Source organism: Antennarius striatus, chromosome 19 (assembly GCF_040054535.1).
Source record: "Antennarius striatus isolate MH-2024 chromosome 19, ASM4005453v1, whole genome shotgun sequence".
NCBI classification, from domain to species: domain Eukaryota; kingdom Metazoa; phylum Chordata; class Actinopteri; order Lophiiformes; family Antennariidae; genus Antennarius; species Antennarius striatus.
Window position 1 is genome coordinate 2,607,117 of NC_090794.1, and position 23,515 is coordinate 2,630,631.

At 40.6% G+C, this 23,515-nt stretch overlaps 5 protein-coding genes across 10 annotated transcripts; 2 read left to right on the forward strand and 3 right to left on the reverse strand.

Moving 5' to 3' along the window:
• Nucleotides 1–1,123: 1,123 nt before the first annotated feature.
• Nucleotides 1,124–4,745, forward strand: LOC137613764 (protein yippee-like 5). Of its 3 annotated transcripts, XR_011038984.1 has the most exons (4): nt 1,142–2,505; nt 3,125–3,291; nt 3,629–3,940; nt 4,092–4,742. XR_011038984.1 is itself a non-coding variant. In XM_068343191.1 (3 exons), the coding sequence occupies exons 2-3, from the start codon at nt 3,151–3,153 to the stop codon at nt 3,848–3,850; spliced, it is 363 nt and encodes a 120-aa protein (XP_068199292.1). In that variant the 5' UTR covers nt 1,124–2,505; nt 3,146–3,150; the 3' UTR covers nt 3,851–4,745. The 3 variants fall into 3 exon arrangements, 2 of the variants coding, with proteins under 2 accessions (XP_068199292.1, XP_068199291.1); XM_068343191.1 differs by having other exon boundaries at nt 1,124–2,505; nt 3,146–3,291; nt 3,629–4,745; XM_068343190.1 differs by having other exon boundaries at nt 1,140–2,505; nt 3,629–4,744.
• Nucleotides 4,746–5,314: 569 nt separating this feature from the next.
• slc35a1 (solute carrier family 35 member A1) lies at nt 5,315–8,659 on the forward strand. The gene is made up of 8 exons (XM_068342073.1): nt 5,315–5,490; nt 5,689–5,869; nt 6,142–6,301; nt 6,468–6,620; nt 6,765–6,831; nt 7,002–7,178; nt 7,262–7,396; nt 7,709–8,659. The coding sequence occupies exons 1-8, from the start codon at nt 5,481–5,483 to the stop codon at nt 7,840–7,842; spliced, it is 1,017 nt and encodes a 338-aa protein (XP_068198174.1). The 5' UTR covers nt 5,315–5,480; the 3' UTR covers nt 7,843–8,659.
• A 62-nt stretch (nt 8,660–8,721) lies between these two features.
• Nucleotides 8,722–13,894, reverse strand: rars2 (arginyl-tRNA synthetase 2, mitochondrial). 3 transcript variants are annotated; one of them, XM_068342072.1, is made up of 20 exons: nt 13,753–13,894; nt 13,527–13,600; nt 13,339–13,437; nt 12,984–13,067; nt 12,792–12,892; nt 12,632–12,687; nt 12,204–12,287; nt 12,031–12,107; nt 11,701–11,859; nt 11,445–11,551; nt 11,069–11,164; nt 10,898–10,958; nt 10,330–10,406; nt 10,106–10,230; nt 9,734–9,801; nt 9,545–9,654; nt 9,364–9,459; nt 9,188–9,262; nt 9,000–9,063; nt 8,722–8,859 (listed from the first exon to the last, which is right to left on the reverse strand). In XM_068342072.1, the coding sequence occupies exons 5-20, from the start codon at nt 12,887–12,889 to the stop codon at nt 8,773–8,775; spliced, it is 1,440 nt and encodes a 479-aa protein (XP_068198173.1). In that variant the 5' UTR covers nt 12,890–12,892; nt 12,984–13,067; nt 13,339–13,437; nt 13,527–13,600; nt 13,753–13,894; the 3' UTR covers nt 8,722–8,772. The 3 variants fall into 3 exon arrangements, with proteins under 3 accessions (XP_068198173.1, XP_068198171.1, XP_068198172.1); XM_068342070.1 differs by having other exon boundaries at nt 13,339–13,441; XM_068342071.1 differs by lacking the exon at nt 10,898–10,958 and having other exon boundaries at nt 11,032–11,164; nt 13,339–13,441.
• A 424-nt stretch (nt 13,895–14,318) lies between these two features.
• Nucleotides 14,319–16,912, reverse strand: akirin2 (akirin 2). The gene is made up of 5 exons (XM_068342378.1): nt 16,393–16,912; nt 15,746–15,886; nt 15,343–15,492; nt 15,181–15,252; nt 14,319–14,935 (listed from the first exon to the last, which is right to left on the reverse strand). The coding sequence occupies exons 1-5, from the start codon at nt 16,562–16,564 to the stop codon at nt 14,925–14,927; spliced, it is 546 nt and encodes a 181-aa protein (XP_068198479.1). The 5' UTR covers nt 16,565–16,912; the 3' UTR covers nt 14,319–14,924.
• Nucleotides 16,913–18,275: 1,363 nt separating this feature from the next.
• cnr1 (cannabinoid receptor 1) lies at nt 18,276–23,170 on the reverse strand. 2 transcript variants are annotated; one of them, XM_068342504.1, is made up of 2 exons: nt 22,186–23,170; nt 18,276–21,363 (listed from the first exon to the last, which is right to left on the reverse strand). In XM_068342504.1, exon 2 carries the CDS (start codon nt 21,316–21,318, stop codon nt 19,906–19,908), a length of 1,413 nt encoding a protein of 470 aa, XP_068198605.1. In that variant the 5' UTR covers nt 21,319–21,363; nt 22,186–23,170; the 3' UTR covers nt 18,276–19,905. The 2 variants fall into 2 exon arrangements, with proteins under 2 accessions (XP_068198605.1, XP_068198604.1); XM_068342503.1 differs by having other exon boundaries at nt 22,181–23,169.
• Between the last annotated feature and the right edge of the window lie 345 nt (nt 23,171–23,515).

Sequence of the window (23,515 nt, forward strand, 5' to 3'; positions counted from 1 at the left end):
GCTTGAAACGAGTGCCGTTATCACGTTTATTATCTATAGATTTTATGAGCTCAGTGATGTAAAGAAAACAACTTTCCCGCTCACCTTACCCCGCACCCCCCCCCCCCCCCATGACATGATGAGAGATTGCAAGAGATTGAAATAAAGAAGTTTAGAATGGAGTATATTGCAGAAAAAGATGTGCTGTAAGTGGTTTGAATGATGCTAAACATTATCCAATAAGGTTACAGAAATAAATATTCTCCTTACATAACTATACATCGCTATCTCTTATCTCGTCTGATTAGAGAGGTGGCCAGAAGGCCAAAGAAGTTAATAAAACAACTAATCACATTTTCCCCTACTACTGTCCATCAGACATTAACGCTGCCACTAATCATGCCAGCATTTGCACTTTATTAAATCACGTGGACGGTTGTAAATAGGACCAGGTTGATGTTCGATCACTCACGTTGCTCATGCATTCCTTCTACTATGTCTTTCCTGCAGGTCTTGAATGCTGCAAATATCAGAAAGCTGATTACCTCCACATATGAGGTCAAACTGCATTTACAGCCTGCTATCTCCCCACCCCAAGGACGGTAACTTTGCATGAACTTCCTGCAAAGTAGAGACCTTTATCTCCTCAATCTATTGTAATCTTTGAACAGTTGGGCTGAACATAGTGTGCTGTTGTTCGGCTGCATGCTAAGACGCCACAACTTTCATCAAAAGCAATTACAGCCTCATTGGCCTAATTGACCTTGATTAAAATCACCATTATTCTTCTAAGTCCAAAGTAGTGCTGGACTCAGGTTATCTGAGGAGCAGGGGGCAGACAAATTAGGACAGAAGATATATGTCGGTTTGGCAAGACATGATTTCAGATTAGGATTGTTTTATAATATGATTCAGATGTTATAACGTCTTGACCTCTGTAATAAAACACAACTGTTTAACCATTTATATTGTAAAAACGGAAGTGAAAAAAAATTCTGTCTCATATTTATGAATCAAATCTATTCTTATAACCTGAAAAGGGCTTGAAATTAATGACAGAGGTGAATAAACTTTGTCTGAGACATTTTTAGAAATTCCTCCTGTGGCAATTTTATTATTTATTATATATATTCCATTCCCTTTTGTTTCATCCCTAATTTTATTTATACATGACAAATTCATTACAGAGCTATTACAGCTGAACAAAATTGAGCTGTTACAATTTTTTAATAAGAAATACGTAAGATGTGGACGAATTCTTGTATCTAACTGGTTATTCCTGTCTGGAACATATACAGGCGTAAAGACTAATTTTAATAGTCGATTTCCTCAGAAAGTCTTTTTAGTTAAAGGAAACTATAAAGATGGGAAAAGAAGAAACTACAAGTAAAGGCATAGATGGCCTAGCTGTCTCCCTATCCCACAAAGTGGAGCAGCAGACCACCAGATGGACGTTATTGGCAGCTGCTTTTCTGGCTGCTTCAGAGCGAACAAACACGATTTGTCCCCAGATGCAGTTGAGATGAGAGAGATCTCTATGAGGAATCTCAGGCAATCTGCTAATTCCTTTGGCTCACTGTCACATAACTTAAGGTGGAAGGATTTGAGGTTTCCCAACAGTCTGGTGAACACACATGAACTACCACAGGATAATATAACATGTATGATTCAAACAGTACAGCTGGCCAAGGTGGAGCAAGACAGAATATTTACAGTTGAAATAGGTATTTTTCACTTATCAGATGTCACCTGGTTTATTTTTTTTTAAAGTATTTTGTTCTTGTCTATATGATTTTCATGTTACATAGTGATGGATGGTTTAATGTATTTGGTAGCTTTGATCGATTGGTCTAATACTGTATTTGCACATTAAAAATGATAGTGCCTTCAATTTATCTTATTTCTGTCTCAACTTTAAATAAACAATCATTTGGGACTGTTTCATATTCTCCTGATAAGAAATCTCATTACAGAACAAAGCCATATGTCAATCTGTCGCTCAGCACCGCCCGACGTTCCTACACTGTTAATCATAATGCGTGGCGTAATCTGCTGCCATCTTGTGGTCATTATTCATTACTGCACTAACCCGCCAAAGGAAAACCGATATTAGGGAAATCCAATTTTCAAAATAAATGCATTCAGGAAAAAAAAATACTGTTCTGAAGCACGGGTATATGGTCGTAAATCTTCAAAACAGGCTCAACGCGATCTTAAAATTATTTTTTATCGATATCATGATACTCTGACCAATTAGAAACTGCTTTGTTGAAATACAAACGTGTTTACGGATATTATTTTGAAAGGTCAATGCACGGAAGTTGTTGTCTCACAAGCGCTAGCTTAACCAAAACAAACGCCTTGGTGAACTGCTGCAACTGCGCTTTGTTATTGTTGCCAAACGCGTCTCATTGATAACGGGACATGTATAAATACTCCAAATCAAGGAAATTTGAATGAAAACACTTCAAAGAAAGGATATAATTTTCTCTTTCCAACTGGCATTTCGCTAGCTATCAATATAAGGTGAGAAACCTGCCTTGTTGTTTGGCCTACTAGCGATTGACATATCTGGATGTTTTGACATTGTTATATTTTTGACAATGTGCCATCAGGCAGACCTTTTTGTTACTTTTGATGTCATAATAAGTGACAGTACATCTTTTCCTAGTTAATCATAGAAAGCTAATCCACCGTGAGAATGTGACACGACTAATGAGGCGTTCAGGAGAGCCACGGAAATCCCACCATTCCAGAGTAAAGGCAGTGAATAGTATTTAAAAAAAAAATTAGCTTGTAACATAAAGAAACATTTTGTGTTCCAAGAGAAAAATATCGTCTGTCACAAAAGTTTACTTGTTATGTGATGGCGTAGCTACGAATTTGGAAGTTAATCTTTCTATTGGAAATCATTTATTTACTTTAAAAAAAAAAAAAATCAGCCATACTTGCAGGGACTTTATCACAATGATGCAACATGAACCAAAAGTGACTGATTCAAGTGAAAACTGAGACCAATAACCAAATCTTTGCAAAGTCACAGAATATATGATCATATTTCTCTCTGCTGTCATGTCAGGCTGTGTCTTCAGTTGCTATAGAAATGTGTGTCCCTAATCTACAGGAATAATATTTTATATTGTAGTTTTTTGCCTGCTGGCTGCAGACACGATGGGGAGAATCTTCTTGGATCACATCGGTGGTACTCGCCTCTTCTCCTGCGCCAACTGTGACACCATCCTGACCAACCGAGCTGAACTCATCTCCACACGCTTCACTGGCGCCACCGGCCGAGCCTTCCTCTTCAACAAGGTGGCTGCAAACCACTTCCTTCTCCTGGATCATGGATCAGAAATATGCTGCACTTTAATTGGACCATTGTGAAGCACTTTTATGCACATTTTATGTGTGTGATTAAGCGCTATATAAATAAAAGTTGATGGATTGATTGATTTTATACGGATAAAACTCAGAATCAAATAGTCATTTCTCAAATTGTTACTTACAATTGTTACTTACTTACAATATAACACTATAACACAATTGTTTTTAAGGTGGTTTTGCTTTAATTGCTGAGAATCTTAAAAAATGCTCAGAAGAAAATCAGTTAACTGTTATTTTGACCCATATCTTGACTGCCGCCCTCCAGGTGGTGAATCTACAACACAGTGAAGTGCAAGATAGAGTCATGCTGACAGGCAGACACATGGTGCGGGACGTCAGCTGCAAGAACTGCAACAGCAAACTGGGCTGGATGTACGAGTTTGCCACCGAGGAAAGCCAGCGCTACAAGGAGGGCCGTGTCATCCTGGAGAGGGCGCTGGTCAGAGAGAGCGAAGGCTTTGAGCACGTTCTCTCTGACAACTCGTGAGTTCGCCTGTGCCGCCGCTACAACGCTCAGCCCGTGCATCCTGCAGCTTCTCCTCCAGCAGCAATGCATGGACAGTACAGTGTGCCATTTGTGAGTAGAGCTACACCACAACATCACAAGCTGGGTCTTTGTGGGAAGATTAAACAGGAAGTTGATGGACATTTTTCCATATCTAAAAAAAAATCCTTATGTGATGAGTGATAATACCATTGCTTCTCTTCCAACTTAAAATTCCCTGCAGCTTCGGGATGTACCCGACAAGCTGTGATGTTCATAAGATGTTCTGGTGTGGTGAGATTTTGGCTGCTGCCAGAAGGAGAGGATTCGCTCATGCTGCCCTACAAGAAGCTCAGATGGAGGATTGAATGGCCTTTAAGGCACTGGACAAGTCTGACAACAGAAGTTCTGGTCACTAAGCAGTGGGCTGCAATGCATTCCTTTCCTGACAAATTGTCAGTGTAAGAAATCATTTATTTAAAATAAGAATGAAGTCATTTTCCTTTAATATTAGCATAGTTTTCTCCCTGAAATAAAAGGACTTCATCAAAGTAAATAGAATTTTAAGCTTGTTGCGTTAGTGTATCATCTTGAACATTTTCTTGGTGTTACTGTCATTGAATCTTGAAAGAGTTCTGATAACTCAACTTTATTTTATCTTATCCCTAGACTTGATAAGAACAGGTTTTGCTGTGATGGTAAAAAAAAAAAGTCAGCTTTGTCTTCTGCTTCTCAGCACACTTTTGCCAGAAATGTCCAGCTGATTTATTGAACTTAATGATGTTCATCTTTTGACTGCTTCATTAATTAACAGATTGTGATTGGTGGCAATCGATTGATTATTGGAATGGAATTTAGAAACTTTTTTGAGTATTTTTTTTCCCAAAATAAACTTAAATGTTTATCAATGGAATCTGTGTCTGTCTTATATTCAGATTTGAAATATGTGTTCTACCTGAACTGAACACAAAATCATTTGAATGCATTATCTTAGGCTTATTTCAGAGCATCTTAAAACAGCTGAAGATCTAATAATTGCTCGAATTTGTATCTTTTACATGAAAACATGAAGAAGCAAATAAAACAATCCGGTAAAGCTTTGTTTTAAGTTATGTTTGACCTCAGGGTTTCAAACATTCCTTCTTGTTTAAAGACAGTTCCCCACACCCAGGCCCGACAGGAAGACTTATTACCTGGGATTAAATAACTGGTTACATCTTCAGTGGTATTTTTTACTGCCCGTTCTTCTTTCTTTCGTTTACTTTATCCTTCTTTCTTCTTCTTTCTTGCTCTCCTCCTCCGCATATGTTTCACAAACATAATTGTTAAAAGGAAAACATGACCCCTCAAAGAAAGAATCAATAACTACGTCAACTAAAAGTGACGTCATTACGTGAAGGTTACGTTCGGGGAGTAACCAACCAACAGAAAAAGAGGTTTCTCGCGCTGCATTCTGGGAAATGCAGGAAGTACGATTCACAGTTAAAATTCTTGGTAATGTCTAGCTGTCATGACGGACTCCACTGCTCTCAGTGATTCCACACCCAACATATCGATTTGTTTTAACGGCATGTAACCCGAGGAGGACCACAGACCTGCTTGTCACCGGAACTTAACATAAAACAGCGCAAACATGGCCAGCGGTGAGTTGTACGAGCGAATTCAAGCTAGCGGTGTAGGCTAATGCTAGCTGCCTGAGACGCAGCTAACGGACCGAGAGCAGCGTTACGAATAAAAGATGGGAACTAAAAATGAGCAAAACAGAAGAGCTGTAATGAAGTTAGTGGTTCCTGTAATGTAAGGGAATGCTATGTAGGCTAACAGGTGTCTTCCTTTCTCAGAAAATGTGAGCGTGTTCTTCAAACTGTACTGCCTGACTGTCATGACACTCGTGGCTGCTACATATACAGTGGCGCTGCGGTACACCAGGACCATCTCCTCCGGAGACCTGTACTTCTCCACCACCGCGGTGTTCATCACCGAGGTCATTAAATTAATACTGAGTCTGGGGATGCTGACGAAGTAAGTGTTTTTTCTCCTTAGAGGCTCTATTTACCACGTGTGTTTCCTGTTTGACGTTTAAATGTCACAGGTACACATCATGTGTTTTGGTTCATTGAACAGAATTGCAGATTCGTCTTTGGTTTTACTGATTCCAAACCCTGAGGATTCTCTGCAGCGATAATGATTTAACAGTAAATGTAATTTCATGGGAAATTGAGAATTTTTCTTTTAAAGATTCAACCCTTTTTTTTTTTCTCCCCCTTTTCGATCTGTGTTTTCATCTCATCCAGGGAAACGGGAAGTCCTGTCAGATTGAAGAACGCCTTAGTGGAACATGTATTCTGCAGCCCGAAAGAACTGCTGAAGCTGAGTGTGCCTTCTCTGGTGTATGCAGTTCAGAATAACATGGCCTTCCTTGCCTTGAGTAACCTTGATGCTGCAGTTTATCAGGTAAAAACTGGATGTTTATTTTTTTATGTGTGAATTTGTTGCATCTATGCAACGTACTAACAGCTGCATCTGTGACACAAGTAAACATCACAGCGACAGCTAACATGTATTTTCACTTTAAATAGAAACACGTCATCCCATATTTGTCCTAACCTGTGTTACATAGGTGACCTATCAGCTGAAGATCCCGTGCACGGCGTTGTGTACAGTCCTCATGCTGAACCGCTCCCTCAGCCGGCTGCAGTGGTTCTCCGTGTTCATGCTGTGTGGGGGCGTGACGCTCGTCCAGTGGAAGCCTGCAGAGGCCACTAAAGTTCAGGTTGGTTTGGCAGAAGTTGTAATTTACGTGACGGCTCAGTGATTTATCATCTTTGCCCAGTGACTCACTTTGTCCTTTATTGCTGCTATCTCTCTCAGACTACAAGAAGTATTCACCAGCTTTCCTGGTGGTGTTTTTTTTCAGATTGAGCAGAATCCTTTGGTTGGGTTCACGGCCATCGCTGTTGCTGTCCTTTGCTCTGGATTTGCAGGTAAAAAGGAACAGAATTTTCTCTTTTTTAACTTAAACCTGATTTAAATATGACCCTCCTTCTACACTTGATACCATTGAACATATTTTGTCTATCTTAATTTTGATCTCATGGACTACGCTTGAACGTTTTCTTGTACGTAACAGTTTTTTGTCTACTTCCTGGTTAAGGCGTGTACTTCGAGAAGGTGCTGAAGAGCTCAGACACGTCTCTGTGGGTCAGAAACATCCAGATGTACCTGTCTGGTATCGTCGTCACCCTGATCGGGGTTTATGTGAACGACGGCGACAAGGTCCTGGAGAAAGGTTTCTTCTTCGGTTACACGCCGTGGGTGTGCTTTGTCGTATGTAAGTACTGCTTATTCTAGGACGTTTCCAATGCGCTGCGTTCTTCACAGTATTTTATTTGACTTTGCTTTTTTCTCTTCCAGTCTTGGCCAGCGTGGGCGGCCTGTACACGTCAGTGGTGGTGAAGTACACTGACAACATCATGAAGGGCTTCTCGGCGGCAGCCGCCATTGTTCTGTCAACTGTGGCGTCTGTCATCTTATTCGGACTGCATATAAGTATGTTAGATTATCGTCATCTCGCCGTTTTGTCCTGTCTGTTTTTTCTTCTCTTTCCAACGCAGAATATTACAAGACAAAAATTTGGATATGCATTTGATTGCTGGACACAGAATCGATAGAATGGACGTGCCTGGGATTTCTAAATCAGCATTAAAATCAAATACGCTCAGAAATTAACTCCAAAATCATAGTTGCTTCTAATTTGTGCTCCCCTTTTCCCGATCTGAATATTTTTAAGCATTTTAGACACAAACTTCCAACGTCTTAAAGTCTTAAAATGTCTCACTTCACATTTCTTCTTCTCCACAGCGATCTTCTTTGCCTCTGGAGCCATCCTGGTCTGTGTCTCCATTTACCTCTATGGACTTCCAAAGCAGGACACATCCAGGCTGAGTCGGAAAGACACGGACAACGAATCCAAACAGAAACTGATCACCGTGTGAGTCGCTGACCTGCAGCGGAGGAATCCCTCTCTGATAGACCGAGTCTGTTTTTGAGGATCAAATTTTCCAAAAGACCTTTAAAGAGCTCCTGATCCTGGACATTAGTGAGCAAAAGGAACTCACGTTTCTGTGTCCGGCTCCTCTGAGACGACAGCCTTTTGTTCCACTTTACTGTAGGTCAGCTCACTTCAACAAGCCTCTTGTAACCAGTTATGAAGTTATTGAACAGAACCTCATCGCTAGCTGCTTTTTAATTTTTGTACATAATTTGAAGCAATTATTTTATTTCATCTTCAGCCATGCTGAAGTTGCAAGTTAATAAAGTATTATTTTTATCTTAAATCCTCCATATATCCATTAAAGGAGGATAAAAAAAATCATTATCACTGATAGTTTTTCAGTAATTAGTCTGGTTTACACTGTGCAATATTAGTGTCTTACCTCCACGACATATCTTAGTGCTGATTCTGAATGTGCCCAACTCAAAGGAAACATACTTGAAAGGATGATGACTGATTGCATGTCTGATCATTTTTATGAATATCATCTCCAGTGTCGTGTAATCTTTTGTATCAAATCTGTGTCACCTTACATTTCAGTTTTTTTTAATTAAACTTCAAGAGCTACATGAGAAATATCTGTTTTGCATCTTTTGTCTAATGGCTTTTAGTTATTCACTTAATTCCTCCCCCAAAAGAGTGACTGAGTTCAGCTGGAACCTGGATTCCTCTGCTTCAGTTACTTCATTCGTTGTTTCACAATAAGCCAAGTGTTCTGTTACCCCTCTGATGTTTGAATCAGCCACGCAACGACTGAAGGAATAAAAGGCTGAAACACACTTTAAGAAAGCATAAGGCGTCTTTTTTACAGTATAGTTTACAGCAACGAAGTGTCCAATACTCATAAAATATTTCTCAATTTCAGCAAGTCTCACATTTTTTCAAGTGGTGTGATACCCAGAATCCTCATCCCATTAGCCAGGACTGAGCGCGCTCCGCTGAACAGCCTTAATCTGGCCTGTTGACATTTAGAAAATGAGACGGTGCTTAATCAACAGTTCACAAGCAGGCTGCAAACTGATGTTAGCTGATCCTAATGTTGAACTTCATTTTAACCAGAAAAACCAAGGATCTGTGAGGGAGTGATTTTCTCTCTACCTGTGCGACATCCGGAGAGCTCCCCTTCACTGGCAGCTCTTTGTGTGCTGAGGCGATCAGGTGGCTGGGAGAGAATGGAGAGGATGAGCACAAACACGCCTCAGCACACAGTTTAATCCATAGAAACATAATGGTTACACCAACTGGTATGAACCAGGTACCCCCACAGCCTCAGTCCTGCTCTTTACCTCAGCTTTAAGAGGAAGTTGACGAGATGTTTGGGTTGCAGGTCCTGAGTCGACTGATACAACACCTCATCGTAGCTACGAACAGAGCAGACGGCGTCACTAGTTAGATGCTGGACACCCACAGGTTGTGAGAGCTTTTCCTCTTTCATAAGTGACAAAACAGAGGATTTGCTGACCGGAGGAGGTGCTGCAGGATGGCGACGCTCGTCTGCTGAAGCAGGAGGGATGGATCAAATGCAGACGCCTCTACGCCTTCATTCCTCTTTATTAAACTGGAGTCAGACGAGCACAGTAAGATATACTTTGGGATGTATGTTGTGCAGAATTTATGCTACAGGAGATCAAATGAATGCAGACCTGCAGAGTCGAGCGTGAGTGTACTGGAGGAAGACGCCCGTGTCTCCATGCGCCTGCAGCATCCTGTCCCAGTCAAACTTGTAGCCTGACAGCAGGGGACCGTTAAAGTCCTGGACAAGGCAGAGGAAAACATCGAGTCCAGAGTTCCACTAATCAAGAGAAGATGGAGGCTGAATTGTTTCCGGTCACCTGAACTATTAGTGCACTGACTCCCACTTTCTCTGCCATGTCCTCGATGTCGTCCATTTGCTTTGTAGCTGTAAAAAAGAGTAACACACTTTTATGAGTCACATCATGCAGATTTTACACAGACTGAGATCGGTAATGTCAGTTTACTACCTCAACTGTGGTAACCGGTCATTTTTAAATCGGTATCAAGAGCAAAATTATGAAACTATGAAAGAAAAACTTGCTTAAATTTAATGACAGAACTGAGGGTTCTGTCATTCAAGCACCACAACCCTGATCACACAAGTGTACAAATTTAATACTGGGAGATACTTTCAACCAAACAATCATGAGTTCTTGTGTGTCAAATGTCTAACATGTGACTGGCGTTACTTTTTGTTTGGCTCATGTTGTGCAGCATCCTGGAACGAGCCTCGTCCAGCACGTCCTCCAGAAACACCACCTCACCCCTACGGGTCTTCATGCCCCGCACCACACCGAAGGGCACGTGTTTACACCTGCAACCCCCGAGGAGGGAAAAGTTACAGGTGAATGTGATTTCTGATGAAACCATCAGGCTTTCCTTAAACCTGTGCAGGCTTGTGAGTGTTCGGTACCTGTCGGCCCACGAATGTCTCATGGCAGATAAAATCTGGAACAACTGGTGAAAGTGACTCGCTTGATTTTTATCCGTCTTGAAAAGAAAGAAAGAAACAAACAGCAATAAATGGCATGAATAAAAAGTGAGATGAAACAAGTTAGGAAATCAAGACGAACAGACAAATCCGTGTCATGCAGTCAAAACATGATGGAAAGCTGGGATAAAATTAAGAACCAGTTCATCCAAATTTGTGACATCACATATCTTTAAGTCAAAAATGTCAACATATACTCTATCTTACACTGTAAACAGAAAAGAAAAAGAAATAATGGAACCATCTCTGAATTCACTTTTAGCTCTGAATTTGTTTGTGACCACACATTATCAAAATAATTGACAATTTTATGTCACTTGATTAATTATTTCAACACAACCTAGAGCACAACATCATTACAGCATTCCATTTACTCATCACTGATGACTGCGGTTCCGTTTCCATGTGTTTTCCACACGTGTGTGTCTCACGTTGTAGATAAATATGTTTCATCACTGCAGGGCAGCAACGCGTGCTGTAATTTCCTTACCACATAAATCATCTCATCAAAATTGTATTTTCCTGATCGATGGATGGCGGCAGCGAGATCTCTGAGAACAAAAGTCACGTTGGCTGAATTATTTGTCTCATAAATTTCGAGACAGCACGATTCATTCAACTGACATTTAACTGTTTCTGTAATGTTTCCGCTGGCGCCGACCTGGTGATGTAGAGACTTGTGCCGTCGCTGCGGAGCACCACACAAACACTCCTCATGTCTCCGTCGGGGGACAGATCCACGACACTGGTTCCATCCCTGCACATAAATAAAGAAAAAGCTGACAGATAATAAGAAAACAACTGAAATCTGCCTCCATCTTTTCTTTAAATAGATGTTAATATTAAAAATCAGAACAAATGAATAAAAGTTCAAAGACCAACTAAAAATAAAAACCCTAATTACATCTGTTTAATCCCATTACTCAATCAGTTGGACTAGGAGGAGTTCACTGACCGATTAGCCTCCCATCACACGTTTTATGTCATGTTTGTAATGACAGCAGTAACTACAGGCCGTTACACATAAAGTTACGTACTCTGAGATTTTCAAGAGGCCTCGGCTCTGCAGCTGCTGCACCACCTCCTGGGCTTCATCTCGGTGAAACGACTCTCCAGAGTAAATATCAAAGTGAACCCCTAAACGCTGAAAAGATCCAAAACAATGTCAAATGTTAGAATCAGTCCTTATAGCTACTGATTAGAATAATTCTACGAATTTATTCTTTATTCCCCATCACAGGTTGGCAGTATATGACTAGGTGTCCATTGGCTGGACTGCAGAACTGTTTTCACCTTGTAAACCTTTTGATACTCATCGACTGAGATCTCTCTGAACTGTTTCCATAAAGACAAAGCCTCGCTCTCATGCTGCTCCAGCTGTCTAAAGAACTCTCTGGCAGTCTGCTTCATGTCCTCGTTGCGTTCTGCCTCCTGGTTCACTTGAACATAAACCTGCAAGACAAAAAGACTAACATGACACTCGCACCTTTACCAATGGCAAACAATCACATGTCTGTTTAACACGTTTGCGGAACTTAACAGGCAGGGCTGAAAGACAGCAGGCAAGAAGAATCAGTAAGAGTATTGAAAGTGTGAATTTTTTTTTTTAAAATTGAAACTCACTTCAAACAAATGCTGCAAAGCATTCTGTTTTAATTTCTCTTGACATCCAAACTGGCCAAAACCTGCTCCTAACAAACCTGAAATCCAAAATGGAAACTAGTAAATCATTAAACATGTTACCACAGATAATTTTATGGATCAAATTGAAATAGAACTACTTTATAAACACTCACCAAACTGCATCCCCCAGTCTCCGAGGTAGTTCATTCGAATAACATTGTTTCCAAGGGACTCTTTTAAATTAGCGATGAAGTTACCTGGAGATGGAGTTAAGATATTTTAATACAGTTGCCTTCTTTTATGACCGCTTCTGTTCCCATTAAAGATCAATTCAGGATTGTTTTTAGGCTTTTTAGGCTTATCAGTTTGATAAAACTCTGATCATTTAAACCAGATAGCAATTTTATTTCCAGAAACCATACTTTTTAAAAAAAACATTTTTGATAAGAAACCCTTAAATCGGTCAGTTAAACAATTCAATCAAAGAGAAGAGTTTTACGCTTTAACTGACTTCTTACTACTCTACAAAAACATGCGTGCATACCACCCAAGACAAATATTCTTGCTCTAAATATATATAAACTTAAGAATCAAAACTCACCAATAATTGTAGATCGCAAGTGTCCAGCATGGAATTTCTTGGCAATATTTGGGGAGCTGCAACACATGAACACATTCATTCTGTCTGTTAGCAGTCTGCAGGGAGAAGACAATGCATATGATGTTAAAAAAAAAAACATTTACAAACCAGTAAAACGTACCTATACTCAACTAATACAGTTCCCCTCTTCAGAGAATTTAAAAGGTCACTATCCATTCCATATTTCTCATCCTCTCCTTTTCCTAATGGCTCCAGCATATTCTGAAACAGATGAAGTGGAGCGAATCATGAAAATAATGGAAGTTAGCCGAGACTGACAATGTCACCACTGCAAAAAAGAAAAGAGACAAACCTGGACAAGAAGTTTATGATTGATCTTAAAATTGATCCATCCATTCACAGATGATATGCCTTCAACCACACTGTCCTGATTCAACTGGAAAACACAAAGCAGACAGAAAAAAAACACCATGAAGTCAGATATTAATTGAAAAGTCCTCTTTTTACTTTATAATAAGGTGCTATCAGTGTCAGCTGAAAAAATATCATACATCCTAATAAAAAAAAATGGACATCTTTGTGAAAATGAAAGCATCTGCCACATGCATTTTGTATCATACATTTAAAACACAACACAAAAGATCTGTATATAAACCTGATTATAAAAGTGAAGTGAAATAATGCCCCAAAATGCTTGCACGTCTTACCTGCCGGACCAACCCGTCTGTCTGCAGCTGAATGTCACCGCTGGACGGAAAAACCCCGCTGGTCCGTAACGTGTTGACGGACAATCTGAAGTCAGCAGCCTGGCTGAGCAGCACAAAGTTCAGTCGAGTTGACACATCACTGAGAGAACACACACCTTCACCATCTAACGACCAGAAACACACTCAACTGTTTCTTAGTGACCGGAACCGCTGACAGGGCCGGTAGGAAGGCTTCCTCCGGCTGCTGCAGCGTCCTAGCTAGCTGTGGGTAAACACACACAAATAGACGTGAGACTGCAGCTACACTACCAGTGTAGCACAGGGAGTTAGCATAAGCTAACTCTGTTTTACTTGCTTCAGGGTCAAGGAAAGTTAAGATTAGCATAAAGTGTCATATTCTATCGGTAACATTACCTTCGCTGCAATCGTTCTTCTGAAGAAAGAAGCCATTTCTGTAAATGCCCAAACGACACATAAATTAATTTCTGACAAAAGTGGGTTAAAACCTACAAAATCTGCTGTCATTCATTCGTGTGGACATTGACATAGCTCCACCACTTCCTCCTTAAGCCTGTTGACTTCCGCTTTCTTCATCCAATCACAGTCGACTATCCTCAACGTCATTACGTCGGTTCGTTGGATTATGTGTACTGTTGCTCCCGACAATTACCGCAGCCAGTCCGGGAATTTTAAAACTCTGGTTTAATTTTGCAACACAAAATTATTTAAGTAGATTAATATTGTTATGTCTAAAATAAATACATCGTTTATATATGTTGCAATTGAACTCCCCGCAGAAAAAAAATTAGCCGATACTACGATAACAAGTATGTAGAAAACGAACACACCCAATATCAACGTGACGGCCTCGGAGACAACTTGTTTCCAACATAACTTATACTTATACATAGCACCACAGTGGAAGCATTTAATTACATAAAATTCAATTGTGTATACTCAATAAACGTTGAATTTAAAAACAACAAAGAAATTTGTCTAAACACTTTATTTGTTTGCTTTTCTTCAATCAAAGATCCTTTAATTTTGATACATTGAATATAGGTCAAGCAAAAAAACAAACAAAAAAATTACAGTGTATACAAATGTAAGAGCAGTAATGCTGAAAAAAAGCCAAGATGCCCATTCATGTGCACACTGGAGGCGGCCTGTGGCGTGTCCACTCGTCAATCCCTTTTTTTCAAAATATACATATAAAGAACCTGCAGAACTAACATCCTTGTGGTGCAAAAAAAAAAAAAAGAATCTATAATTTGACAAAAATAAAATTGAAAGGCCAAGTGTGTGGTGGCAGTCAGCCTTTTTACGAAGGCATTTGAACAAAGCAAAATAAATATTGACAGTTAAGAGGCCACTGGTACAGTCACAGAGTCCTGGAACAGGTTGGCAGCAGAAAGCCCTCCTAATTCTGGCAGACACTGCAAATGTGGATGTCACGAACCGATGTCTGAGGCGGCGAGTCCACACAGAGGCAATATGGCACAGCTAGGAGAGACGTCCAACTAGACACACTGAGTCCCTGGAGGAGTTTGCAGCAAATAATATTCCTGGGTTTCAGACGCTGATACTCAGGATACATCTGTGGAGCAGAAACCAGACGACATTTCAACACAAGAAAAAACTCTGATATTAACAAGGCCTTGTCTCTGATTGCTCAAGATGAAACCTGGAGATACTGAACTTCTATTCAGGGTTTGAAGATGCCTCTTTAGTTCTTACTGACAGGTGGGGAGTACCAGATATTAAAACTCTTACGCTGTCCCTAACATAATGACAGCTGACCCTCATGAATAACGAGTCTTTGGTGTTAGTGAATATACTTACAGCTAGCAGGCTGCTCTCCAAACCGTCGCATCAGTTGATCATGCGTGAACTTGACAAATGCATCATATTGCTCTGTTGGAAGAATAAACATTTACCGGTTCTGCAATATCAACCACTCACTAAAAATTGTTGATGTTGCGATGTTTGAAAATGGAATCCTACCTGCGAGCTTTGTTGTTAATATCTCGTCGTACTCCTCACGAATTTTGTCCTCTCGCTCCTTCAGTAGTCTCTCACATATCATCCCGACCTGTCGGAGGGAGAATAACGGCTGCTCTTTCCTGGTGGGAGACGAGGCACCCGAGGACGTACCTGTAATGAGTTAATATGACAGTACCTAAGTTTCAATCATGCAACAATTAGTGAGAACACAATGCAGATAAGAGCATTACAGCTTTTTTGGGTGCAAAGTTATTGGGCTTAGTTGACACAATTGCAATCAGGAGATCATGCAATAACTGTGACAAGCCTAATCTCAATATCACAACACAAATGTGTGTGGATTGCTAAACCACACACCAGACTGCATTCTCAGGCCGCTTTAAGGCGTGCCATCGGTAGCTACCTGGTTGAGCCGATCCGGCGTGAATGTTCTGCAGGTCTAACGGACAGCAGCCTTCAACCTGCACCTGCTGGAACACACTGTCCAGGTGTCGTCGCTTCTGCAGCCGCTTGTACTCCTGCTTTATGTTGTGTAGAATTTGTTCTGAAAAAGAAAGGAAAAAAAAACCCATTTTGTTACTCAAGAGAGACATCCTGATGCAGACGCTGCACATTTCATACGGCCTGGTCGTTACATCTTGCTTTGACGTTTATAGATCCTGTGTAGTGAGCAGGAAATACCAGGGAAAGCATTACAGCAAATTACACAGCACTAACCCTATGCAAACATTTCCTGTTTTTCAGGCCGAACTTCCCTAAAAACACAGCAAACAAAACAGTAATGCTAAAATGAGACAACTGCAGGTTTAATTTATAGTAAGTAATAACAACTAGGTATTCAGAACTAGGTAATAATAGCTAGCATCACATCACCTGCAGCGTGTGCTTATGAACAGGTAATATATATTAGTATAAGTTCATTAACTGGAAAATTGCGGCTGGATTTTATGTTTAAACTGCATTATAAAGATGAGAGGTTGACGTAATTCAGTCTGCAGTCAGTTGGTAGAATTATAAAGTATGCTTAAATGTAAGTTTTTAATTTCCTACCTGTGGTAAGTCTGGTCGACACCTCCCCGAAAGGAGAAGGCTCCATACGCAAATATTTCTGTGGTGAAGAAACGGGAGACATAACCGGGGTGCACCTCCTTCTTTTGGGCGAAGCTGCGTTCATAAGCGGATCAAAGTCCAGAGTCCTCTTTAGAGTAGCTCCGCAAGCCATCACCGTGGATTCTGTCTAAAAATAAATGACAAAAATCCTAAAAAAAACCCAAAAACAACAACACAACGTCGGCCAGCCGTTGAATCGGGCCCCGGCTCGGTGCTACTTAAGCTAGCTCACGTTAGCCGAGTCGAACGGGAAGCAGCGATTTGCGGGATCCAGACAAAAACGGCCACTATCTTTCGTCTCTCGCCGCTTTGCGCAAGTAAATCTAATAAAATTACAGTCACTGACCGAACCTTCAAACAGCCTCGATAAAGGATGAGATTGTAGGATTGATATAAAGTCAGATGATTCAAGATTTAGCAGTACTAATATCGAGTACGTACTGGTACGACTCATAAACGCTTAGATCTTATTCTGATCTAATCAATGGCAGTACGCATGCGCAAGAAGATGTGACATGCTGGGACATGTAGTTTTTCTTTGATGTATCGAATGTATTTTCCATAACATATATACTACATTTCCCGACATCCTAAGAAATGTTTTGTTTTTTTTTTTCAAATATGACGTTTACTATCCCCGGCTATCCTGCCCAAGACGCACGAATTACAGTATGTCAAAACAGTAACAATTAATTTATAGTCGTATTTATACAGTATAAGTATGCAGTTCGTCATGAAATAGAAATATGACTAACCATACTATTATACGTAAATACATTTTTAACTCAGTTTGTTTATTTTGAAAGCCACTGCTGTGCTCAAATGATATCATTTAGTATTTATATCGAAACAATTTTTTATAATAGAGGTTTGATATAACTCATTCTATAGGGCTTGTGGTTATCTCTGCCAATGAGACTTTGATGTTTTTGTGATCATGTTGGTGCAATACCGGTATATATGGAGTGGATGTCTGATTTATATTTTCCACGGAGACGGATATTTAAAATCTGGATGTGTGTGCAGATTCTGGATTACTTTTACACTGTACTGTATTCAACACTGAGAAATAAAACTTAAACAAAAAAAGACACGAACCAGCCAAAATAAAAAATATGCATGCATGGACACTTCTTTGTGTTCTACCTGAACTGGAACTACATCAATTCTACCTGTGTAAATAATCACCTATTTTTTTTAAATAACTCATGAACACTGACAAAACACGCAATTCCAAATCGCAGTGTTGATTAGGTGATATTACTAAATTAAAGACAGATCTGCATAAAGGGCATGAATTTTCATGTGTATCTATCTATCTATCTATCTATCTATCTATCTATCTATCTATCTATCTATCTATCTATCTATCTATCTATCTATCTATCTATCTATCTATCTATCTATCTATCTATCTAGATTAATGGCATGCTGGTGTAAATAAATGAACAAATCCTGCTGACATCTGTGTGAGCAGATGTTGCAGCAATCCTCTGTCTCTAAGCCAACAAATGACGAGAACACAAGCAGATGTTGCCTTCAGATGATGCTGCGCTTTCCTGCAATTAGTCACTGTCAGGGTTACAAGAAGTAATAACCTGAGAAACATTAACAATACTACAACCAATGTGTGGAATTGTCTCTATCGGCTATGTAAGATCTTCCACAAGGGGGAAGTAGAACATCACTTGTAGCTCTGGGTTGCTGTCAGCTCAAGGCTTCATGTCTGCTCCTCTTGAAGCTGCAATTGTGGTATAAATGATGCCAAATATAAAATAAATAAATAAATCAAATAACTGCAGGCAAAATGACAACCAGCGGCGACTTTATTCAAAAGTTTGAAAACATCACTACGAAAAACACTTGACTGATCGTGATTTTTAAGTCATAGATTCCTCATTATGCCACCACTGTACAGAAGCCACTTGACAGTTGACATTTTGATCGTCAATATTCAATAATACAAGAGGCAGCAAAGCATACTGATAAACAGAAGTCTGGATTACTTTACACCAAGATAAATGTCTACAGGACAACTGTGCTGTGAGATTTCTAGATTAAAAGTACTACATCGCATGGTCTCAGTTTCTTTTGTAAGGCCAGTTGTCAATTCTCCACACAATGCATACACACAGATTTCCATTCAAGTTACCAGCTAATAAAAAGACCTTTGTTTCTTTGTTTAGATAAGTAAAATTAACAGCAGACATTTTTTTTATTTATTTAGAGTTATGCAAAAAATACTTCACCAGGCCTGTGCATGGGTTTGCTTTTGTTTTACCGAAATGATGCCCCTTTGCAACAGTAGTACTAAAAACAAGTCACTGCAATAATCAAAAGGCTTTGGGTTGGAAATATATCACCAAGTCTCAAGGTATATCACACACATGTAAGGCGGAGTCCAGTAAAATTATACATCTGATGAGAGCAGCTAGAGTCACAAACTAGGTGGGTTTGTTGCAGTAGTGGCCAGCACACTGCGTCCAGATTCAGTTTGGATGAGTTCAAGCTTCTTGTTGTGTTGTTGTATAGCTGAATGAGTCGATCTGAACACTTTATTTTGCAAGGAAACACTGTACAGTTATTAGGTATACATTTGAACAAAGACACGTTACTCTAAAGGCCTTAACAGCTAGCAAGAAAAGAAACAGACGACAAGGACAATCATCACTCTGCCACGGAAAAATGCCATTTTTAGATTGAACATATTCAAAAGCCACCCCCTCATCTCTATTGAGTTTGGGTTTATTTATGATGGCGATCAATATGTTTTTATTTATTTTATTTTATTTTTTTCTGTCTTTAAGCATGAATCACGTCTAATTTCTGAAAATCTCTGTACATTTGCCACTCGCTGAGTGTTGTCGGATGAAGTACAAAAAAAATGACGCGCCTCGTCAAATCAAAAGTCATTTGAACTATTTTTAACATCTCCTCTTGGAAATGTTTCTATGCAACGTGTAGATGAAGCCTGTAGAAAGTCAAGGCGCGAAAGTCTTCTTATTCTTATGGTGCATGACACGTGTTGATGTCTAAATGACACAGTAAAACATCTGGAATTAAAAATATCAATAGCCCCTTATCCCATAAATGAAGATATATTGTTTTTAAAACCTGAATTCACAGTACAAAAATATAATATGCCTTCACTAACTGGAGTCTATGGTAAACAGCAGACTTATGATAGTCTTAATAATACTTTCAATTTGTGAGTTCTTTCTATGAACTTGTAATACCTTTTGGCACTTTGGCACACTATGTACTCACACACTGACCGAAAATAATGCAACCACTGAAGCATCTATGTAAGGATGTAAATCGATACCCTCAGGAGAGGATGGTAGTTTGTTTTATTCTCTCTCTCTCTCTCTGATCTCTAACATGTCCTTCTGATTGTGCTAGATGGCGTTGTTTTTTTTGGGGTGGGGTGGGGGGAAGATGACATTTACACAGTTACACCGCCTCAGCAGACGTTTCAGTCGACACAGACATTGTTACTTTGGCTATTTTCACAGTGGTCTTCACGCAACTCTCCGCGGCCCTGTTGGCGGAAATGTTGGCAGTTCTGTTCTGGTAGTCCGACTCCAGGCTATTGTCCAGCTGTTGGCCGCCCCCCCTGCAGGCGTGGCAGGAGCTGATGAAGGCATGCCGCAGATCCTTGCTCCTCAAGGCGTAGATGATTGGGTTGACGGTGGAGTTGAGCAGACAGAGCATGCTGCAGAACGCAAACACCGTCTTGATGTCATCGTCCATCCTCCAGAAAAGGTCGTAGACCATGATGGCGAGCAGCGGGCCCCAGCAGATGACCAGCACCACCAGGATGAGCACCAGGGTCTTGGCCAAACGGATGTCCATGCGTGCCTGCTCGGGGCGTGTGGTCTGCACTTTAGTCCCTTCCGCCGAGTAAACCACGAGGCTCTTCTGGGAGGTGCGGCTCAGCATCCGCACGGCGTGGTGGTGCGCCTTCCACAGGATGTAGATGTAGGCGTAGATGATGAAAAGCACCAGAACGCTGGTGACGCCGATCCAGAACAACAGGTAGTTCTCATCGATCAGAGGGAATATGTCTGAGCAAACAGAGTTGAGACGCTTACAGTTCCAGCCGAGCAGAGGTAGCACCGCGATGACGATGGAGATAGTCCACATCATGCAAAAGGCAATGACAGCCTTGGTCCGCGTCACGATGCGCCGGTAGGCGAGAGGCCGGTGGATGGAGATGTAGCGGTCGATAGCGGTGAGGAAAAGACTCCCGACGGACGCAGTGAAGGATGCTGTGACTCCACCCAACTTGAAGAGAAAAACATTGGGACTGTCCTTCCTGTGGAAAACGTGAAAGTCCAGAAAGCTGTAGACAAATATGACACTCCCCAGCAGATCCGCCACCGCCAGACTGCCAATGAAATGGTAGGACGGTCGGCAGCGGAGGGTGCGGGACTGCAGGATGACGCACAGCACCACCAGGTTCTCCAACACGGTGAAGGTACCCAGAGTGAGAGACAACACGGCCACAGCCAGCTGCTGGCTGGGGGTCAGGATCATGAAACACTCCATGTCCATAAAGTTCTCCCCACATTGTATGTTGTTGGTCGTCTCATCGATGAAAGTGCTCCTGTTGCCAAGCAAGTCGGTGGCGTTGGTGGGGAAGAAGGGGATGCCTTTGAAGATGAGCTCCTCGTCGGTGGGGACCTTGTCTGGGAAGGAGTTGCTGCGGAACGCAGATAAGGGTTTCTGCAGGGAGAAACCCACCTTGAAGTCTACATCATTGAGGGGGTCGTCGTAATTTGCGTCGTTGGAGCCCAGATACTGTAACCCAGATGTGATAGTCCGGAAGGTGGTGTCTGCCACACCGTCCAGCACAGATTTCATGGCTGTGTCTGATGGTAAAACGCCAGTCTAAAACGCTGGGACCACCTATGAATTGATGAGAAACATTTCAGCCATGTTTAAAAAATAAATAAATAAATAAACTAAAAAAAAGAAAAAAAAGAATCCCATGCATTTTATAACAGGTGCAACGCTTGAGTCCACACCTCTGATGTGATAAAAATGCCTGCAACAGGAGACGGCAGGCTCATCTCATCCATGACATACAAACATTTCTCTCTGCAAATATTTTGATATATTTTTAAGCCATGATTTTTTTCTTTTCTTTTTGTGCATCACAAAGAGTGAACCAGATCTGCCCCCTGAGAGCTGCCGTGCTTATAAATATTGTATCAGGCACTCTGTACACCCATCAACACGTCTAAGATTATTAATGTGGAAAATCTACCTATAAATATAAGGACTGCAGACGCAGACGGAACTAACATGAATATTTTACATCTCTACACACTTGAAGCTATTTCATAAAAAATACACGAGTTAATTGTAATAATATTTAAATAAATAAACAGTGCATACGCGCTCAAATTTCGTTGATCTGATCTATAGTGACTTTATCAGCAGTGGGATAAAAACTGAAATCATACAATATAAATTTATACAAAATCTGAGAACTTATTTTAAATATTAGTCTGATTTTAATTCCTGATCGCCAGCAGCAGTTTTACCTTCAATCTGGCGCAAGAATACAAATTCGCACACGAATGCGCACAAAAGAAACGAGAACACGGAGTCTTCCGTGCTGTGACAAACGATGCAAAACATTTAAAGTAAGAACATGAAAAGATAAAACCTAGATATAAACTCCAATCGACCGTTCAAAAGAAGAAAAGAGCTTCTTTACCTTACATAATTTTTTCCAAGCGCGCAGAATCGCCTCTTTGTCGCCGCGCGTTAATCCAAGTCAGAAGCGCATCATCCAAACAACACAGATCTTACATAAAAAGGAGATGCAACCAGCGTGTGTGTGTGTGTGTGTTACAATGAAGTCATCATAGGAATCGTTGTCATTAGTTTCTCTTTTAAATACTGTATGTTATATAAGTTTTTCAGATGTCTTTAAATGAGATCTTGTCGCTCTTGGAGTGCGCTCCTGCTCGGTGGATGAAGGCTGCTGCTGTTGCTGCTGTTGGCTCCAGCGCCTCTCCACTCCTTCAGTCTTCACACTTATGAAGCGTCGCTTCTACAAACCCCCGTCACGTGGTTCCATAGCTTTATCTGCCCAACCCATGAGGCTGTCAAGATGCACAGGAACAAGGGAGACGTCAGTAGTGGTCGAGACTCATAAAAAAAAAAAGAAGAAAAAAAAAGGACCTGATTCCCAGAGCTCTTCTGTGCAGATGATGATGCGCTCAGACAAAGAAAAAGCATGAACACAGCACAAAGGAAGAAAAAAAAAAGATCAGGAACATCTTTGAATAACATTTCTAGTTAATGAGGTGACTGAACACAATTTTCAATCAGCAGGAAGAAAAAAAAAAATTAATGCAGTTCTCCTTCAGAATGAACACAGAGAGGTAAGCTTTAATGTTCTGGAGCAGGCTCAGAGGCAGACAGGAGCTGCAGACCTCACTGGCTGCCAGTGAAACGTGTTTATTGTGCAAATAATCAGGGAACAATGCAGATGTCATGTTTTCTGGTTGGTGGCACGTCAACCTCATCTCCACACGCACGCTCAGATGATTTTAGAATGGATCACGATGTTCTTATCTGCAGTAAGTTCATGTCATTGGTGTCACACGAATACCACAACCTGCATTTTTGGTCCTGATTCACTCTTAATTGTTATTTTAATTTAATCAGTAACAAAGGACACCAGATGAGCAGAGTGCACATCTTTGCTAAGGCACAACAATCCCCCTGTATTTAATCAAAAATAAACATTAAAGCCCCAAATACATGATTTCCTCATCAAAATCCACGCATTATTCGCTGAAACGGTAAAATAATGAGGTTTATTCTGGTTAAGACACATTCAGGCATTAGTTTCATAGAAACCCATCTTGCATTTTTTGTGTAATCCTGCAGGAAAACCAACAAATAGACACAATCACTGAAAAGGTGAACAAGAAAAACTCAACAGTCTCCCCCCCTTCATCATTTGTCATGTTGACCCATGTGGAGTTCCTTCTGATGCCATTTTCTCCCCAATCTTTGTGCCTTTACATGTTTTAGTTAG

What these genes read in the sequence shown, in the direction of transcription:
- LOC137613764 (XM_068343191.1), top strand. Translation starts at nt 3,151, where the DNA reads ATGGGGAGAATCTTCTTGGATCACATCGGTGGTACTCGCCTCTTCTCC. An exon ending in GAGCCTTCCTCTTCAACAAG is followed by an intron (nt 3,292 to 3,628) that starts GTGGCTGCAAAC and finishes GCCGCCCTCCAG; the next exon opens with GTGGTGAATCTACAACACAG.
- slc35a1 (XM_068342073.1), top strand. An exon ending in AGTCTGGGGATGCTGACGAA is followed by an intron (nt 5,870 to 6,141) that starts GTAAGTGTTTTT and finishes CATCTCATCCAG; the next exon opens with GGAAACGGGAAGTCCTGTCA. An exon ending in GTGGGTGTGCTTTGTCGTAT is followed by an intron (nt 7,179 to 7,261) that starts GTAAGTACTGCT and finishes TTTCTCTTCCAG; the next exon opens with TCTTGGCCAGCGTGGGCGGC.
- rars2 (XM_068342070.1), bottom strand. Translation starts at nt 13,863, where the DNA reads ATGACAGCAGATTTTGTAGGTTTTAACCCACTTTTGTCAGAAATTAAT. An exon ending in GTTCCGGTCACTAAGAAACA is followed by an intron (nt 13,442 to 13,526) that starts GTTGAGTGTGTT and finishes TGTGCTGCTCAG; the next exon opens with CCAGGCTGCTGACTTCAGAT. An exon ending in CAACATGAGCCAAACAAAAA is followed by an intron (nt 9,802 to 10,105) that starts GTAACGCCAGTC and finishes TCTTTTTTACAG; the next exon opens with CTACAAAGCAAATGGACGAC.
- akirin2 (XM_068342378.1), bottom strand. Translation starts at nt 16,564, where the DNA reads ATGGCTTGCGGAGCTACTCTAAAGAGGACTCTGGACTTTGATCCGCTT. An exon ending in GTCGACCAGACTTACCACAG is followed by an intron (nt 15,887 to 16,392) that starts GTAGGAAATTAA and finishes TTTCTTTTTCAG; the next exon opens with AACAAATTCTACACAACATA. An exon ending in ATTAACAACAAAGCTCGCAG is followed by an intron (nt 15,253 to 15,342) that starts GTAGGATTCCAT and finishes TTCTTCCAACAG; the next exon opens with AGCAATATGATGCATTTGTC.
- cnr1 (XM_068342504.1), bottom strand. Translation starts at nt 21,318, where the DNA reads ATGAAATCTGTGCTGGACGGTGTGGCAGACACCACCTTCCGGACTATC.